The sequence below is a fragment of the Epinephelus lanceolatus genome, chromosome 3 (assembly GCF_041903045.1).
Source record: "Epinephelus lanceolatus isolate andai-2023 chromosome 3, ASM4190304v1, whole genome shotgun sequence".
Classification (NCBI taxonomy): domain Eukaryota; kingdom Metazoa; phylum Chordata; class Actinopteri; order Perciformes; family Serranidae; genus Epinephelus; species Epinephelus lanceolatus.
The window spans coordinates 33,503,489-33,523,802 of record NC_135736.1 but is presented as its reverse complement, the minus strand read 5'-3'; the positions used below and the strand labels follow the sequence as shown (position 1 = coordinate 33,523,802).

The window sequence follows — 20,314 nt, the reverse complement described above, 5'->3', positions numbered from 1 at the left end:
AAATAATGGAAGTCATTATCGTGATTTCATCTGTTGGTTTGTGGACTGTTGTTTTGGAGCCTTGAGTTCGGCATTTCCAATTTTTTGGAGCCAGATATGACCATATTTGAAAGAGCTGTGGAGGGGTGGATCTGAATTATAGACTATAATGGATAAAAATGTAAATTGATGAGTTATATAAAAATTCACCTCATACAGTTGTCATGATTGTTAAAACTAGCTATGACGATGAAAATTTTTTTTTGTACCAGGCTGTTAACGTTTATTTTGTGCTGCAAAGTCAGGCATTTTAATATAGGGGTCTATGGGGATTGACTTGCTTCAGGATTCAGCCTCTAGTGGCCATTTAAGGACCTGCAGTTTTTGGCACTTCGACATTGGCTTCATTTTTCAGCCCTGGAGGCTGCCACTTGCTATCACTTTCACTTTCACTGGTGAAGACTGAGGGAGAGGATGGGGATAAAGAGCAACATAGAGATGGCCCATGCTAGCAGTTAGCTCAGTTAGCTTGTCAATTTAACGTTCCTACAGTAGTAGCTTGCAGTGTATGTACAAGCAGAAAGGAGGTGCAAGTAACAAACAATTCCTGCATAGTACACCTTCAAAGACAGAATTAAAAGTCACTTGATTTGACAGGTGTGACTGCCTCAAGTAAGTGGAATGAACAAACACTAGCCCCTTTTACACTGCCAGATTTTCGGCGAATGTTGGGCCATTTTGCCGGCAAGCTGTGAGCATCTAGACACACAGAGCTGCATTGGCGAGTTGATCTGAGGTGCCCAATTTTCCGCCTCGTAGGGTAGACACATTGGCGGAACCTTTCTGGTTTAAAAAGAACGAGGCGCCCTTCCGCCACGGGAGGGGCTGTTGAAGACTCTGTGGGAGGAGCTGTTGATGACGTCGCACGTGCGACCCACTGGCGGTGGATAAACAGGAAACAGCTGATAACAGGAATTAGCAAGCAGCTAGTAGCAAGAGGGAAACGCAAACCTGACAGACGCTGTAAAGATGAACAACTGGGGAGACAAGGAATTGCGCGCCCTCCTTGCACTCGCAAACGAAGAGGCCATTAACCGCCAGATGACGGGGACGGTGAGGAACGGGCCAACTTATGAGAGAATCGAACACGCTGAGCTACACGTTTTGTTACTTGCTCACGCCCCCCATTGCCCCGAAAAAGGCACATTCTGTATGAAGTAGGTAGGGGGCGTTTTGCTGCACTCCCCGATTTTTTTTTTATACTGCCAATGCTGAAAGAAGACTGATTGGGCTTTCCTGCCAATTTGCACAATTCCTATTTAAAAATGGCTACTGAAATATATCCCTGGTCATGGCACATGCTTGTAAAAATGTTAAATGCAACATTATTGAGATTACAAAAGGTGGAAATAAGCACCAACTCAAATTACACTGAATCTGGCTTTTAGAGTCACCTCTTTTTGTGGACTGTCCCTTCAAAGAAGTTAAAGCTGTAAAGGTCCAACACCTCTCCATATACAGTGCTGCTGACATGTTAAATACAAGAATGAAATGAGCTGATATTATATTTTTGCACCTCAGGGCCACCATACCCACCTCCCCTCCACACACAAACACACACCCTCACCCGTATCACCCCAGCCGGTAATGTGACAGTTGCTGGCTTGTTTGAGCACTCTCTCTTTCCTCATGGGCAGACAGGCGGGAAGAACATGACGGCTGAATGACACACACTCTCCCGGCATCTGGCCCACTGCCCCGGGTGACAGACGAACCAAGGCCAGGTCGTAATCGTTGCTATGGGAGTGGTAGCTTGGGTGGAGGACGATCTGATCGACGCCGTACTCCTCTTCGTATTCCTCAGGGACGAGGGAGTGGTAGTCGCCCACTCTAACTTTATACTGCTTGGTGCTGTTTCCGTACCTGCAGAGAGAGAAAGAGGGATGGACCAAAATGGGCCATTAGAGAAAGAGGGTGTGCATGTGTGAGCAGTCCCACTGCTGCTGATACATAAACCATGAGCAATAAAATCATGAGCTCTGGTTGGGGTTACCTCAGCAGTAGTTCATGTAGAGTTGGAAAAAGTACAAGCATGTTACACACAGTCATAAAGTCTGCACTAGTTGCCTATGAGCTGCAGAATAAATTTTAAGGTTTTTCCATATGTGTAAGACTTTATAGTTTTACTATTCCCCCTGCAATATTTTGGACATGTTACCCCTAACCCCTATGAGACACTGCACATGCAGGACTCTCATGGTTGTTCCACCAACCTGCCTGACTTTCAAGGGTGATTTTGGCACAGGTCACTTTGGTTTTATCTTTTTAAGTCTCCTGTTGAAGTACGTATGCGTGTATGCATATGAAGACACTTTTTAGCTTTATCTTTTCTGTCAATAATCTACTATTTTTATACCCTTATTTAATTTCATCTTGTTAATTTTGAGCTACATTTTCTATTATGTATTGTGTTTGTGTTGCCCCGGAGGCTTATAAATATTTCATATAAATCAGACAGTCATAAAAGCTTTTTTTCAAGTGATTAATCAGCTCCATGGCCTCTCTTTTTCTCTGCTGCACCTCCTTCTTCAACACAGCATTGTTGTAGTGCTTTTAAAGCTTTAATCAAGTCACTATAAATCATGACTCCTCACACCTGGCATTAGAATGCGTCTCCACATGCGTCTCAAGTGACTGCTTGCGATCAGAGCTCACTTACTCGCTTTGTATGCTAATAAACATGTACATCATTTCATTCACGGTCAGGGTTGCACACTTGCACTACTTTTATGGGCTTCACAGATGAAAACTTGGGACAGAGAATGAGCACAGGCAAGAATGATAACAATAGATCTGTCACTCTGTCTCTGTGTTTATGCTTCAAACTGACTCATAGGTTGACATAATGAAGTGTTTTCCTCACTTTCCATTTACTTGTTGGAGATGTTTGGCCTTTTTGAAATGAAGTGAGAGAGAAAGAGAGGAGAGGAGTTGAGGGACAGTGAGGAGGGGGACGAGAAGGATGAGGAGAGGAGTGAAGGGGGGGGGGTCTTTCAATTGAGCCAAGTCTCTGTGTCCAGTTAAAACTGGTAGAGTGTTTCCGGAAAGATCTCCTGACCTGGGAATGCCACGGCGTTCCTGGCAGAGCAGAGACACTGCTGACCAGTCAGCTACGTACAGTACATACCAACCCTTGAGGCGAAATCTCAGGATTAGAATGGAGTTTGAACGTGATGTCGGAGTTACCTTTCACACATTGTTGTTGCTGCTAAAAGCGGTTACAAATACACTGGAGTTGTGTTACTGTTGGCGAGCCCCCAGCTGTACAGCTACAAGGTATAAATAGGGTTAATACATTGACAACATGTGACCGCTGACCTGGGGTCAGTTTCTATGAACATACTAATCGGTAAACAGTAGTGACAGGGATAAGGTAACATGCTCGTGTGAGTTACATGTGGTAGTTGCACCTTAACATGTCATTATAAAATCAGCTGTGCTTGTGCGCACATTAGAGTGAGCAGAAGTGGGTATGCCAGCTTGTTTTGTATTGTATTTTCTGTGTATTGTGCAACTGCATGGGTGTACTTGTTGGTTTGTTTGTTGCCGTGCGTGCTTGTGTATGTATCACCCTATTTTGGTTACCATATGTGAAAGGAGACACTAGCAAGTCGGAAGTCCCTATCTTGGTCCGCATGCTCTGGCTTGCATTCAGTGAATTACTCTTCAAAGCTGTCATGGCTGAAGCTAACAGCTTGGAGCACTGAAGACTGATACGTGATTAGGCAGGCAGGAGAAATAGTTTTGTAGCGTCTGACCTTTCTTGTCTGTTTCCAGTGTCTATGACAACAAATATCTTATGTACAGCTAAAAATACTTTCCACAATTTCTGTCATGGAAAGTTGTGGTATTTGGGTGTGCACTTTGGAACAACAATAAACATGTATCAAACATAAATAACTATTAAACCACTATACTGCTGGAGATGTTGCTGCACTGACTTTGTGCTAACCTGCAGCAGTCAGCAGAAACTTGCTGTAGTAGCAATGTCATCAATTTGCACCTGATAGATGAATTCCACAAGAAACGATCAATTATTAAAACCCATTCACTACAAAAAGCATAGCCTGCGGGAGGAGGTGAGTGAGCACCAACGTCATTAAGCACACACTGACATTTAATTAATTTGCTTGGATAAAGCCTATTATTTATTTACTCTTGCACAAGCATGCTACGGCATTCAACCACAAGAACAATCTGTTCGAGGCAGATTGTCTGTTATGTTTGAGGCTATCTCTGCCTACTGTGCAGCTTTAAAGAATTATCATTGTTAGTAGAGAGTCGGAGTAAAATTTGTTATTCCGATCTGTGATTACACTGGTGGTGAACTGACTGTACTGTTTGCATTAATCAGTCCGAGAAGTCCTGATTGCTGCAGCCCAACTGGTCTTAATTTGCAGCCCAGCACAGCTGTATGTTTCCTATGTGTGTCATTTAAAGGAAGTGGATGTAGGAGTCTCATCACAAAGTATTGGTTCCTGAAACTGGAGTAAAACTCTGGCAGTAGAAAGGGCCTGGGAATGGCTGGAGAAATGGCACTGGAAAGGATTTAGTGAAGAACCTCTTCCTCCCTTTAATGTGGAAACATCAGGATTTATAGTGGTAGAGCTGCTGGGGCCAGTAGACTTCTGGATTTCTTACCAAAACCCAAACATTGGATTAATACGCACTAATGCAGCTGAAATATATTGTTCTCAAAATACAGTCTGAAACATGTACTGTTCAAATATCAAATGCAGACTCTAGGGTTAGTGCCCTCACAACCCTCAACTTTCTCAGCTCTAGTCTCTTTGTTCAAATCTCTTGCTATTCTTCCCACTGCCTTCTCTGCTGTATGCATTAGATGACGGTGCCATGTGGAGGCCCCCAGACCAGAAGTGTTGAGATGAAATGACTCTGGTGGTCTCCCTGCTGCCTGCACCACAGCCAAACCAAACCACTGATCACTGCTCACATCTCTGAGGTTCTTATTACTCCGTCAGACTTAAATATACTGAAGATGTTGATAAGTTGTGTAGCTTGGGTGAAGCTCAAGCTGCAGTAAATGTATGCATAAGCACACCCACCTTTCCATGAATAAAGATAAATTCCATCATGTTCTGAAAATCCAATCAAACGACGTAAAAGGCAGATGTGTCACATAAAAACATTTGGACATGGACGTTCCATGTCGAGATATGACGTGCAAGGTAGCCCAGGTGCGTTAGTTGCCGATATTCTTGGATGCCGTGTCAACGTCTGCCTGTTGCATGCATTGTCTGTTTTCAAAATTCACTTCTGTTTTAACAGGAAATGTACATTTTGCATATAGCCTCCTTCAAAATAATCACACTACGTTGGTACAACACTGCAAACTGATGTTTTTTTTCCTTCAACAACAAACGCACGTGGTTACATTTTGCCAAGATACGTACATGGTTGGGTTTTGGAAAAAAAAAACAGGGTTTTGCTTTAACAACCATACAGGAAGTGAACACTGGCCTCCTGGGTGACAGTCGGTGGTTGTTGGAACCATCCACCATTCTTCCTGCCCACCCTCCTCAGACTTCCACCACCTTAACTTTCATTGTTGTTCCACTGCATTTCCCCCTGAAGCCACTGGGGGCCGTTAAATGATAATGGTGCCCAACTGCATATCATGCCGTTATGAAAGGACAGCCTTTTTTGTTGGTATCTGAAGCTGGAAGTCACAGACCGAGCACCGGTTTCTGACTAAATCAGAGTGAAACAGGGTTGACCAATCATTGAGGCTGACAGGAGGAAAGGCCGACTGACCAGTGTTGTGGATGCATGGAAAAGAACAATGGCCAGGATGAGAGGCAAGGTGTTTGCCGCATGTTGTGAGAGGCCTGTAAACAGATATTGCGAAGGTACGTTATTGTTTCCTGACCTCCATACTGAACCTAACAATTGGATCTAAAAGATTTAACTCAAACCTTCAAACTGTGACACATACATATGTGTATGTGAGTAGATGTCAGTGTGTGTGCTTGACCTCTTGAAGCAGTGAGCCGACGTGAGAACCCAGCAGGTGTCAATGAGAGTCGCTCCACACACCAACCTCCCGTCTCCTCGAGATCCTCGCAGACGAACCGCGGCCTGCCATGGCCAGCCACCCCTATGGACACACAATCACACACCACACAGACACACACACACACACACACACAAGCAATTATAAAAGTGCACATTCCACATGTATATTCTAACCTAATATGATTTATGAGTTTTTTATTGGAGGACACTTAACATTAGCACACCTGACAAAATGAGTTTACATCAGCTACACAAAGTGTAAACATGCAGGGTGTCATCTAAACATGCACACACACATATATAAACACACAAGTAAATACTCAGTATGAAAAACTTTATTTGGTTTCCCATCTACCCATAAATGTGACCCCACGCACTCGGTTGCATACAAACACATATAAATATTGGTTTTCCTCTCTGTTTATCCCAACCTCTTTCCATCTCTCTAGCTCTTTCTCACACTCAACACAAACACACACACAAAAAGACAGAGAAAGTCAGAACCACAGGATTCTCTTGTTAAATTCCAGCACGTTTTTCTGCGCGTCTGTTCTTCTTTTATGTAAATCATTGTAGATGAAAATCTCATATTTACATTCTTATTCGCTTTCATGCTTCTACTTGCCCAGATACAGTTTGTGTTTGGAAGCAGACACAACTGGATACTTCTTTGCCTGTAGCTTCAGATCAGCTGTTTCCCATCAAAGACTCGTTGACTTGAAAATGTGTCCAATATTCTTTGTTCTATAGGTCATTGGCAGGCGTTCTCTGCGCTGCCATTAATCCCTCCTGTTCCTTCAAGCTTACCTCAGAGAGTTTTCTCCTCCTATGATTCGGCGCTGGCGAGTGTGTACGAGCCGCAGACCACAAATTGAGCTGACAGGATCTGACAGAGACAAAAGAGGAACCATTGAGTGCATATATGTGAGAGTGTGTGGGAGAGCAATGATTGTTAAACCATACATTTGGGCTCAGATGTTGCTCTTATTAAATATTTAGACGGATCGAAAAAATAATAATGTTTGACATTCGTCTTTCACTACTGAAAATGAACCTGAGGTAAAGTAAATTAAATAAATGAGAGATCATTTTCATACTGTGTGTGTATGTGATCTTAAAATCAACAAATATAGGTAGCAGGCTATTTCAGGAGGTGTAATTTATCATACTGAAGAGACAAAACACCCTCCTGCACAAGTTTGACTTTCCACAGTATGTGCACGTGAGAAATGGAAGTGATAGCATATGTGCAGGTAACTGATAGCATTGCGTGAGTCTGCCCTGATGTGTGACAGACAGGGTGAAGCAATAACACTGCGCTCTCCATTTTACCATCTGGACACACACACACTAAAGTCCTGCCCGCTTTCCTCTCAGAAACTTACCTCCTAACTTGTAGTCATTTATTTGTCATTAGTTTTTCAATGTGTACAACATATTGGAAATGTTTGCTAAACACACCAGAGTCTCATGCGTGCTAAATGCAAACTTATGCCACAAAAAAATCACAAGAGCTCCATTTATTTTGAGTAAAAAAAAACACACCTGACTGACCTTTGACCTCTTTGGAGCTTGGCTGCGTTTCACCATAGTCACAGATGACTCCAGCGTCCTCACTATGGCGACAGTTGTGTGTGCCGGGTGCCTGTTTGATGCAGTCTGCCAGCGAACGCTCCTCGCCGCTGCACTTCACATTGTCCACGTGGATGGGCCCTGTCCCCTCCCCGAAGTATGCCATCACACGGGCCTTTGCCACCCCACTGTGGAGGATGGACAGGACACAGAACACAGACATGTCATTGTCATTATTTAGTTTAATTATATTAAACTGGAAAACAGTTTTAACTGTCAAATAGGTAGTTCCTATTGAGACTGGAGATAAAACCAACTGCAACAAAATATAAAAAAGTCACAATAAAAGCATGGAATGGCATGGTGGTGCAGTGGTTAGCATTGTCGCCTCACAGCAAGCGGGTTCTTGGTTCGAACCCAGAGCAGGGGAGCCCTTCTGTGCGGAGTTTGCATGTTCTATCTGTGTCAACGTGGGTATTCTCTGGGTACTCCAGCTTCCTCCCACAGTCCAAAGACATGCAGGTTAATTGGTGACTCTAAATTGCCCGTAGGTGTGAATGTGAGCGTGAATGATTGTCTGTCTCTATGTGTCAGTCCTGTGATAGTCTGGCGACCTGTCCAGGGTGCACCCTGCTTCTTGCCAACCCGACCCCTCACAGGATAAGTGGTTACAGAAAAAATGAATGAAACAGATAGGCTATAACAATAAAAAAGAGCAAAACATCAGTTAAGAAAAACTGACGGCGTATAAGTAAGCTTTTAAAAAAGACTCAGTGTAATTGAATGTTCTATTGTTACAGTAAGAGGTAAAGGGGCTCAGGCACCACATGCTTGATCTCCCTTCATTTTCAGCTTAGGTCTGGGAACATTTAATAGACACTGGTTAGCCAACCGCCAAATTACTATATGGACAACAATTCAAAAAAGTGCTTGGGCTTCACCGAGAGCCTGATAGGTAATAAGTAAAACTCCACTGCCAGTTAATGGAAAGAGGCCACCACTGAAGAAATGTGCTCCCTGCACTTTGTTTTTGTTAGAAGACAAGCGGCAGAATTTTGAACCATTTCCAGATGCGTTGTAGCTCCTGTCAGACTTGGAAATGTAGCAATGTTTGTTTTGTGCAACAGGCTGATGAGATTTTAAAAATGTAGCATGTGTAGGACAGATTTATTATCTCTTTTTTGTTTTGTCAATTTGCTTTAAAAAAAAAACTCTTTTTTATATACATTAATTTATTATTTAATTCTATATATATTTTCCAAACTATCTTTATACATGTCACAAACAGAAACATTCAGGAGTTGAAAGCTTGGCTGCCACATCTTTCTGTCAATGTGTGTGTGTGTATAAGTGTATAGGCGGTGATGATGTGTTAGTAAAGATGTTATGGTTCGACATTCTCTGGCTGTGACGTAAACCAGGTCAAACCACTTCTACAATCTGATAACAGTATTTGTATCACTTTCTCACCTCTGACTTTAATTAGCAAACAGCTAACACGCAAAGGCCTTTAGGTTGTGGATGTGTGTGTGTGTGCCTGTATAGGCTGTAACTGTGATTTTAATTAAGACTGATAGATAACCGACTGAGAGGATCTCATGTTACGTCCCTGGGGTTTGATGGGTGGCAGGTCTTGCGTCTCCAAAGGGAATCTCATGTCTCTTATTGAGACATCTAGCATTGTGTCTGTGTCTCCAATAGCTCCCTGAGCAGTACTTAGCAGGCAAAGGGGGAACCTCCAAGTCACTTGGAGCTAAGCCGAGAGCCTGACATCAAGCCTGCTTAGTGTGTTTCTGTGGCAACACACAGTCACACAACATCAGTCAAACACAAACTGCTCTGGATACTAAATGCTCGAGTTAGAAGGAAAAACAAAGTGTTTTCACAGAAGCATTTTTCATGTACTCTCCATGTATGAAATATCTTTAAAATTTTAAACATATTTCTTGACTTGGCTGCCTTTTTGTTGGATCAGTTTTGAATATTTGCAAGGGGGTATGGAAGAAGTGATGCAGTGACTTGAACAGAGCCAGGCACTTAATGCAGTTTGGACGAAATTCAAAAAGGTCCTCAAGCAAAGCAAAACCTCTTACTGTTCCTTTGTTATCACAAGGCAACACATTCACAGTGTGGTTTTAAAGGCACGCTTACAGCAAGCATTTATTATTGTCTGCTGCCCTATAATTTCACATCTGTTATTCTTTCTTTGTCATTTTTTTGTCTTTGTGTTTTTACTTTCATATTATGATTGCCTTTCTTTACAGCAAAGCTCAAACATCAAGGCTTTCACATGCTTGCCCAGCTTCTTTTTGGACACCTATGTGACAATCTCCACCATCGTCAGGTCCAGTCTCCTTTTGAGTTTGGCAGCAGGCATGAAGAAAAAATAGAGCGTGGACAGTCACTGAGAAAGCATGGTCATCTCCAACCTATGTAATCCAGGAACTGTCGGAGTGTCATCTCCTCCAAATTGTGCTGCAACCCTTTGACCTAAAAACGGTCCCACAATGTCCAATCAGTGTCATAGTACTTGTGTGTGGGGGAGCAGCAATGGGCTCAGAGAAGGCAAAGAAAAAACTCAACCAGTGTTGCGTTAAATTTGTGAAGAAACTGTCGATGAATTGAAGTCATAGTGGTCTGTGTTTAAGTACAGCAATACTAGGCTATATTAAAGCATCTCTTTACAAACTCTCACACAACATGCAATATTACTCAAGGCTTACTTATCCAACTATATGCTCAGTTCTTCCCAAACAGACAGCCCTTTCCAAGGACAAACTGAACTTAAAGTTAAACTTATCTATGCTCTCTCAAAAAGCCAGCCAGACTCCACTGACAGAAGCAGTGGGTCTCATTAATGAAATGTTAGTAAACCTGTGAGTAGATCTGCAGATAAAAACCTACACTGGATTCATGACGCCACAGAAAACAAGGAAAAGATCGTAGGCAAGTGCGTATGTTCATGAATGTCGATCAATCGGAAAACTGCCCATGAATAGCAGGTGACCACCATATAAGGAGGTGATAATTACTAGGTGCATCCTGTCTTCCTCATCTGCCGTTAAGTTTAACAAGTAGTCTGGTGTAAAACCACACAGTCTCCCTCCATCTCTTGCAGGTGTAGACTTTAGCCCTTTTTAAATAGGAATTGTGCAAGTTTGCAGGAAAGCCCAATCAGTCTTTTTTCAGCATTGGCAGTATAAAAACAAAATCAGGGAGTGCGGCAAAATGCCGCCTACCTACTTTTTCTTATACAGAATGTGCCTTTTTCAGGGCAATGGGGGGGCGTGAGCAAGTAACAAAACGTGTAGCTAAACGTGTGACATAAACAGTGATGTGGGAGGGAAGCCGCGGCTAGACAGTCCTTCAGCGATTCTCTCGTAAGTCTGCCCATTCTTCGCCGTCCCCATCATCTGACGGTTAATGGCCTCTTCGATTGTGAGGACAAAGAGGGTGCGCAATTCCTTGTCTCCCCAGTTGCTCATCTTTACAGTGTCTGTCAGGTTTGCGTTTCCCTCTTGCTACTAGCTGCTCACTAATTCCTGCTATCAGCTGTTTCTTGTTTATCCACCGCCAGTGGCTTGCACGTGCGGCGTCATCAACAGCTCCTCCCACAAGTCTTCAACAGCCCCTGTCGTTGCCGTTGGTCTTTTTAAATGAAAAGGGTTCCACCAATATGACTATCCTACGAGGCGGAAAATTGGGCACCTCGGATCAACTCGCCTTTCCGCCTCTGTGTCTAAACGCTCGCAGCTTGCCGGCAAAACAGCTCAACATTCGCCAAAAATCTGGCAGTGTAAAATGGGCTTTTGTTAGTACGTACAAAAAGATTGGAGCTACTAACATTGATGAATGCGAACTGTTTACACACAAATTCGTTCTGCTCATGTGTAATAAATGAGACCCAATAATTTTACCTCACTGAACATGGGAGCTGCTGGTCTACTGCTGCCTCTGTGGTTACTTTCCTTGTGTTATTGGGTGACTTTGGTGTTTGAAAGGGTTAGTTTGGATTTACCAAAGTAACATAGAGGGAGAAAGGCTGTCTGTTTGGGAAGATGAGCATATGACTGGATGAATGAGACTTGGATTATACTGCAAGAGTTGTACACTTTCAAAGGCAGACTCCTATGACTTCAATTCACTTAGAATTTTCTCTGTTTTAGCGTTCTACGTTCACTGTGGAGCCATGCAAGATAAACACTGTCTTCATAAATTCAACATAACGCAAGTGAGCTCCATTAGTTTTTTTTTTTAAAAGAAGTAGTATAAAATAGAGGCTGGTTCAGTTCAAGTCAGTCCACATTACAGGCTTTATTTAGACAACTAGCTAATTAGATTAATGCTGGCAAACCTTTCCCTTGTCTGTGTGTGTGTGTATTGTCCAGTTTCATGTAGGTTCTTATTGAAGGTGACTCTGGGTCAAACTGTTGACTTTAAATATAATTTGTGTGAAAGTTTCTGTGAGTGTGTGTGACTGCATATATTTAGTTTTATCACTCCCAGAGCAACCTCTAACGCTTGGGGACCTGTTGTGCATGTAATGACCTTTCACCACACCCTGTGCGAGACAGAATGATGATCCTAACACGGATTTAACACGCCTCCAACACGCTTCCTCTCTCTCTCTCACACTTATGCGCTCCAGATGTGGCTTTTATCTGCACGCGGATGTGTCACCGAAAACTGGGTGGCTAAGGGATGATGATGGTGTCCCAGGCTGAGCAGTGATGAGAGAGAAAATGAAGACAGTTTGTTATGGTACACTTTTCCACTGTCATCCTATTGCCATTGTTTTGGAAAATGAGCCAGTGTCTCAGAGGGAAGAGCTAATAGGACACAGAGAGGATGGGGTGAGGTAGTTTGCTTCGCTTCAACATATCTGTCACTGTGAATGTGTCATATGCACAACCGGCCTGCCCTTTAATTGGATGTTTATCTTGGCTCTGCAAAAGGGCAAAGCTAAAACCCCTAATAAAAGCAGCTGGCAGCACACCAGAAGCTCTTAAGAAGTGCTCAAAAACTTAAGTGCACAATTTGTAAAGATCAAGTAATGAAATAAATGATTCAAAGCATACTGTAGTTTTTCCATTGTAGGTTAGCCTGAAACTTGAGACATGCGTGATGAGGTGCAAACTGAAAACAGAGAAGGGCTAAGAGATGGAGAGATGAAAGACAGACAAAGAAAGTAGGCGCGAGTGTAAGACAGATGCCAGGTCTAAGAAGTGGTGATTGATTTTGCAAACAGAGCAGGCAGTCTGGATTCACTTAAGTGTGGGTAATGTATAGAATGATCACATTTCAATGCCACAGCTCAAAACCGAGCCTTTCTTCAACACGTTACCTCTACTCCAACATCCTGACCTGGGTCAAATATGAAATAACCTTTTCATCATTTAAATTTCTAAAAAAAATCCCCAACTTCATCACTTTCTCAAAAGTGAATATTTGCAGGTTTTCTTAGCTTTCTATTATCGTAAACTGAACATCGTTGGGTTGTTGGACTTTTGGGAATTGATGGGCATTTTAGAGCAGAATAGAATAGATCACCTTTATTGTCTGTTCAAACAGTGACAGAAAGTCTCCTTTGACAGGGCTCAACAATACACATGATTCACATTCAAAACAAATATATATGAGAACAATGACTATTAAAACAGCAACTGGTAAAAGCATGTTAAAGTGCAGTGTCTATTTGAGGTTGTTTGGGGTGGTTATTGCAGAGGGACTGAGGGATTTCTTGTAGATGTGGGACTGGTGAGAAGGGTCCTTAGTGATCAGGGTGGCTTTCCTGATCAGGATCCATTGCAGTTATACAGTTCAGATAGAGGAGTCTGGGGTGAGCCAGTTATTTTGAGAGTTTTTTTTGTGTTTGGTGGTGAGTGAGTTGTACCAGGATAAAATGTTGAAGGTGAGAATGGATTCAACGCTTGTACGATAAAATGCCCTTGCTGACAAGAAAAGTTCTAAGTTTCCTCAGCTTTAGTCAAAGCAAACTTTATTTCCATTTGCAGTAGTATACTTGGTGGTATGGCTCTGTTTTGGGGCCTCTCTGCCTTTCCTCTGGTCAAAGCAAAAACCCTCTTCCATACGCCTGCGTGGAAAGACTAAAGGCAGAGAGAGCACACCTCTCTGCCCTTCCACGTGCAGACGAGGAAAGCCTGAGGCAGATAGAGCAAAGTCTCTGCCCTCTCAGCCTAGCATCAAAAAGAGCCAGCATCAATGACAAACATAGATGACACCAATGAGTCATAAACAACATAAAAAGGAGGAGCTGGGGTGGAGGCAGCTTGCAAAGCGGCTTGCAGAGGAAACAGCAACAGTAGGCAGGCCAAAGCAGTTTAAACAGGGCTCCCTTACTGAGATTCCCTATGCTCAATTTTATTTCTAACATTTGCCATATTAACCAAAAGATTTGTTAAACCTATGGGAAATCAAATGCACCCATCTCTCCAAACTTCATAGGTAATCCTTCCCCCTACTAACTGAATCTACATCAGTAAGATGTGCATGGAATTACCCTCTTACTACAGTTTGCCCATATGGCAAGCAAAACATTCTTTTACCTCATGCTCCACGTGAGTCATTTTTTTTTATCATGTTACTGTGAAACACATGGCTAACAAACAGGCTATTTCAACACACTTGCACATGCAAACATACCTGTATCCCAACTGTCGGCACACCACCTCAGCGTCTCGATCAGTCCATCCATCATCACACACCGTCCCCCATTGTCCAGACAGATAGAGCTCCACCCGGCCTTCCCTTGGGCTCTCTCCTCCCACAAGTCTCACTGGCACACCTGAAGAACACAATCGACCACACAGACTCATCCTGCTTGCAAAAATGTATTCCTGTTCTCTGAAGTTACCCCAAACCCCAGAGTGAAGAAATACTCAAAGACATTTACACACACATTCCCTCTCAAACCTGATCCTCCGGGCAAACGTGTCTGGTGAATAGGGCATGTGCACTCATGCTCCCTGCAAAGGAAGTAGCCTGAACACCTGTCAGTTTTCATGCACGTAACCAGTTGTGCGTCCAGAAGGGGAAATTGTGAGATTCCATTGCCTCTCTGGTTTTCACACGCTCCCTCTCTTGTTCTTTCTCTCTCCCAAATTGTATTCACTCACACTGTTAATCAAATCAGTCTGGGCTTTAGGTTTAAACATCCATCATCATTTGTCTGCGCACAGATGCTCAGGCGTGCACACACCAACACACATACACACACTAATCTCATTTATGTGAATGCCAATGCCTTTTGCATGTGTGGATAGTTTCAGGATCAGTTTACACTCTTGTCAAGTGTCAGGTATTTTTATAATATGATATATATAGTTAGCTGTAGTGTTTCATAGCTCAAACACTGCTGACAGTAATGAAATAATTTTGTAAATAGGAAATCCTAAAATTACTTCAGCAGTGGCCAGTTTATCCCGAAATAGTTCTTTGTCACTGGAGTGAGTTGAATGGCATTCAAACATTGTGTGTGTGGCACGTAAGAACTGTAGGAGGGGGTGATTAAGGTAGGGAGAGTTAATTGTGGGAATGTTTACTTCTTTGTTGGTGTTGGCTATTGAGGAAATGCATCGTTGTACTCTCCCTTAGAAATACAAACACTGTTCTTCCCTGTCTCAGCACACACACACACACACACACGCACTGCTGCTCTGATACAACCCTAATGTGATGGTCTACAGAGGGAGACAGTTCAAAGCATAGCCGGGCTTATCTGCTTTTTCTCCTTTTCCAAAAACAACATAAACCAATCTGCCTGTGGCATGTTGAGCGGGAAGGAGGGATTTGCACACACACATAAACACCCAAACCAATGCACACAAACAAACACATACACACAAGCACTATGTGGTAATGACACAGTTCTTTGGTGGGTGTTTGCAGGGTGACAGTGTCCCTCAGGCTCTTGCCAAAAAACATAAGCTACTAACATAAGCCCAACTTATGTGACATTCACCAGACTAATCAGACTTATATCTGGTACATTCAACATTAAGACAGATGGCAGAGAATAGAACAGTATACAGACCTCAAATATAGTATGAGGTGAAACCTGAGCCACTACTGGTTCCATCCAGCACCTTTATTGGTGTCTGGAGGCTACAGACATGAGCTTGATTAATGGCGCTATTATTCAACCCTCCCTCCCTCTTTCAGCAAGTGTCAACACCACTGAATCCTCCTGTCTCCTCTTATAAAAGAGGTAAGAAGTGCAGTGTTGTGTGGCAAGATATCAACCAACTGCTGCCAGATAGCTCTGATTCAGAAACAGTGGCATGAGGGGGACTTATTTTAGGTAAAGGTTTGCATTAGGTCCATTTAATCATGATGACTTTACAAGTGGCCCACTTATTAAGGCAGGACAAGCCAACTAACAGCTGTGCCTATTAGAGCTAGCATGACTTACATCATTCTCTATCTGTCTCTTGAAAAATGTTGGCTTCCCTCTTCTGGGTAAGATGAAATCAAATTGACTGCAGGTTGGCTGAGATCTTAGAAACAAATCTCAGATCAGCTTGCACTTCCATTAACCGGTTTTATGAAGTGACGGGAAATTACATAGAAGCTTTCATCATTTGGTTCCCTGTTCTTCACTGCCTATAAGGTACATGTGCTCTGAGTGCAAAGTTTAGCTTCTTCAATCCTTGTTTAAGCTCACATTATTATGTGATACGGATATTAATGTCAATATGTGTTATCTCTAATCTTAACTCATACGTATCCTTTCTCTTTTTATTACAAAAAAGCTTTACAAAAAGTAAGATTCAGAAAGTGTATAGATCAAAGGGAATAAAAATATAAAAGTACAGGATTAATTTCAGTAAAAGTGTTAAAATCATATGTTCTTAAAGGGGATTATAAACAACATTTAAAACAACTTGCCAGCCCGATCTCATCCAGCTAGTCATTCCAGAGTTGAGAGGCCCAGATGGCAAACGCTGATAGTTTTTTAGCCTCCACCTGGGAGCCAATAAAAAGGAACAGCCAGAGGATCTCAGGCAGAACTCAGCTAATGGGGGAATAAAAGGTCAGTAGTCAGGAACTAACCCCATATGAGCTATAAAAGTGATTAAAATGCAAATTAAAGTCAACTCTGGAATGCATGGGTAACCAGTGTAGACATGCTTTTACAGTGGTTTATTTATGGGCTGCAGCATCCTCAAGTATTACGAAGATTACATTGATTTAAACAGGAATATATAGACTTTTAATTTCATTCATTCATTCATCTTCTAACCGCTTCATCCTCTTGAGGGTCGCGGGGGGGCTGGAGCCTATCCCAGCTGACATCGGGCGAGAGGCAGGGTACACCCTGGACAGGTCACCAGACTATCGCAGGGCTGACACATAGAGACAAATAACCATTCACGCTCACATTCACATCTACGGACAATTTAGAGTTATCAGTTAACCTAGTCCCCAATCTGCATGTCTTTGGACTGTGGGAGGAAGCCGGAGTGCCTGGAGAGAACCCACGCTGACATGGGGAGAACATGCAAACTCCGCACAGAAGGGCTCCCACGCCCGGGATCGAACCGGCAACCCTCTTGCTGTGAGGCGAGAGTGCTAACCACCACACCACCGTGCCGCCCAACTTTTAATTTATCCACATTAAATCGATCAGATCTTGTCATTTTACGTCGCTGCACTGAATTACTGATTTCATGTGCAAAAAAAAAACAAAAAAAAACTGTTGGTATAGTGGTTGGTATTGTTACCTCTCAGCAAGAGGGTTCCTGGTACAAACCCGTATTCTGTGCATAGTTTGCATGTTCTCCCAGTGTCAGCGTGGGTTTTTTCTGGGTACTCCGGCTTCCTCCCACAGTCCAAAGACATGCAGGTTAATTGGTGACTCTAAATTGGCCATAGGTGTGAATGTGAGCGGTGTGAATGATTGTCTGTCTCTATGTGTCAGCCTTGTGGTAGTCTGGCGACCTGTCCAGGGTGTACCCTGCCTCTCGCCCAGTGTCAGCTAGGATAGGCTCCAGCCCCCCTGTGACCCCCAACAGGATAAGCGGCTATGGAGATTGAATGAATGAATATTAGAAAAGACTAAACCAACATGGAGAAGATTCTGCCTCTGGACCGATGATAATGCAATCTGATTTCTTTGTTAACCAAAGAAGTTGTCAGACGTCATCATATTCAGTGCTAAATGGCACTGAAATTTTGTCTCGACAGGTTGAGGACGGAACCTGAGGCACCCCTTAATTCAAAGAAGATGAATGATTTGTATTCAACAAAGGCAACAAAATAGAGAGATAAGAGTGAAACCGATGTAAAGCAAAACCACCCACAATGTTAAAAATCAAATGATCAACAATATCAAACTAAGCAAAAGAAAGGATCGCTACAAGACCATAAACAGCATTGCGAGTGCAGTTTCTTTGTCATGACCAACTGTAAAACCAGAAAGGAATTTTTGAGAAAGACCGTTACCATTTATGCAGACAAATACCTCCATTTGAAGTGATTTTCCTAAAACACTGGCCAGTTTAGAGATTGCCCACTTATTTGCTTTGCCAATTTGCAAACCTCCCACCTCCTACCTCTAACCTCGAACACCCCCCTACAGAGAGCACATTCAAGGTTTCTATGCAATCTGTAACCCTTCAAGGCATTACAGGACAATAGGATTCTGTCTTACTCATTGGAAGACTCTCTCCATTGCGATCAGGGCTGCATGCAATGTTAACATCTTCATGGTGTGTGCAGTCATGACGGAGCCACTCCTTTCTTTTGCACAGCAGCAGGCTGGGCTCCTTTCCTGTGCAGCTCACATCGTCCAAAAGAATGGGACCTGACCCCACTCCGAAGCGTGGGACTGGGGTGATGTCCAGTCCTTCAGAAAGGAGAGTCTCGCCTAATCTGCAACGTAGACATGTACACACACACACAAAGACACCTGTTTTAAACGTATTAATACGCACTAAGAATGCTCGTGTTTGTACATGTCGGGGGCATGAATACTTCACATTACCTGTAACCTAGTTGTCGGCACACGACTTGCGTGTTAGAGTCTGTCCAGCCGTCATCACACACTGTCCCCCACTGACCATGGTAAAATATCTCTAAACGTCCCTCATTGCTGCTGATGCCCCCCACCAGCCTCGCAGAACCATCTGGAGAGATAGAGAAAGACAGGTAAGATAGGCAAAGAGTTAGGTGATGCCCTCGCTAATGAGGATACATTTGAAGATATGTATCTGTCAGACATGGGGGAAAGTCACACATGTGCAAGTCACAAGTCTTTACCTTCAAGTCTCAAGCAAGTCCCAAGTTAGTTGTGGTGAGAATCAAGCAAGTCAAGTGAAGTCCCTGCTATAGGTCAAACAAGTCAAGTCGAGTCATTGCTCAGGTCAAGCAAGTCACAAGTCAAGTCATATGTCACATACAGCAAATCACGATCTGCTAGCTACATGTCCTCTGAATATGCTGTGCAAAAGTCTGGTCTCTGAAGGCAGCCCAGGCTCCGCAAATGGCAACAAAAACATTTGGGTACAGGCTGCACCAACCAGCGAGCGCAAGACCAGCGAAAGCAAGCACACACACATGAACGCAGTGCCCATGTCTCACGGTCTCGGGAAAGCGTGCACACGTGAACTTGGTGCCCAGAGAGGCAGTTAGAGCTACAGGCTACAATGAGGCTAAAAACAGAGTTCAAATGACGTTTTTCCAAACGACTTTTTATGTCGGGGCTTCAGGACACTTGGATCACTACGGACGAGCAGTATGGAGATATTTTGTGGTTTCAATTATGTGTTTTTGGACATTTGAATCTGGGGCGCCGTAAGCCTCCATTAGGTGGAGTTGTGTTGCTACCTCCTCTCCCCTTGGATCTCCGCAAGTGTTGTGAGGACTCTAAAACTTCACCTGAGCCTCCATCGAGGGTGAGTAGATAATGGCTGAATTTTCATGTTGGGTGCACTATCCCTTGAACAGTTGTGTAAATCCAGGGTAACTAGCAGCTATCGCTCCTTCATGACAGAGTCACGGAGGACGAGGGGGTCATCAAGTCATCTGTCTCAAGTCAAAGTCAAATTTCAAGTCATGAATACAAAGTCTTTTATCAACGTTAGTCAAGCAAGCCTCAAGTCATCATATTTGCGACTCGAGTCTGACTGAAGCCAAGTCATGTGACTTGAGTCCCCCATCTCTGGTATCTGTATTAAACAAGCTTTAAAAAAAAATCAAAAAAATGTATAGTTTCTTGTGGCTTTGAATGTTTTGACTTATTCTAATTGATCACAACATAGCAACAAAAAATGCAGTCATTTTTGGCTGTAGTAAGGACAAAAAAAGCTCTGGGAGATCCTGTTTAGACCTAATAGTTAGTGTCTGTAGTCAGGACTCAGTCCTTAAGACTTCTGCCTTCACATGTTGGTCACCTGGCAACACCCACCCTCGTACTCCTCTGCTTGTGTGTGGTGAAACCTTTCCTACATTGTTTGCTCAGGCTGAGCAATAGCTATCCTCCTTGGTCTGGCCACCATGAGCTCTCCTTGTTTGACTAATCAAAATGTCTGCCTTGTGAAAGCACTACCGTCTCCGGCAACAAAGCTTTAGGGGTCATAGGTACATGAAAACCCTTTGTGGAGAGCCTTATCTTTATATGTAAATATGTGCATTTCATTTGCATATC

At 43.1% G+C, this 20,314-nt stretch overlaps 1 protein-coding gene across 3 annotated transcripts in view; it reads right to left on the bottom strand.

Moving 5' to 3' along the window:
• The window catches only part of prss12 (serine protease 12), a 30,065-nt gene that overhangs the window by 4,322 nt on the left and 5,429 nt on the right, over positions 1-20,314 (bottom strand). The window contains exons 6-12 of one of the 3 annotated variants that reach the window (XR_013490767.1): positions 18,653-18,794; positions 18,320-18,540; positions 14,311-14,452; positions 7,621-7,835; positions 6,883-6,961; positions 5,976-6,157; positions 1,607-1,902 (exon numbers count right to left, since the gene is read on the bottom strand). Coding sequence is in view for 2 of the 3 variants with exons in the window: in XM_033625104.2 (XP_033480995.2) it covers positions 1,607-1,902; positions 6,035-6,157; positions 6,883-6,961; positions 7,621-7,835; positions 14,311-14,452; positions 18,320-18,540; positions 18,653-18,794 (1,218 nt within the window). In the remaining variant the exon portion in view is untranslated. The remainder of the gene's footprint in view (positions 1-1,606; positions 1,903-5,975; positions 6,158-6,882; positions 6,962-7,620; positions 7,836-14,310; positions 14,453-18,319; positions 18,541-18,652; positions 18,795-20,314) is intronic. The other 2 variants (XM_033625104.2, XM_078166276.1) reach the window with 2 other exon arrangements.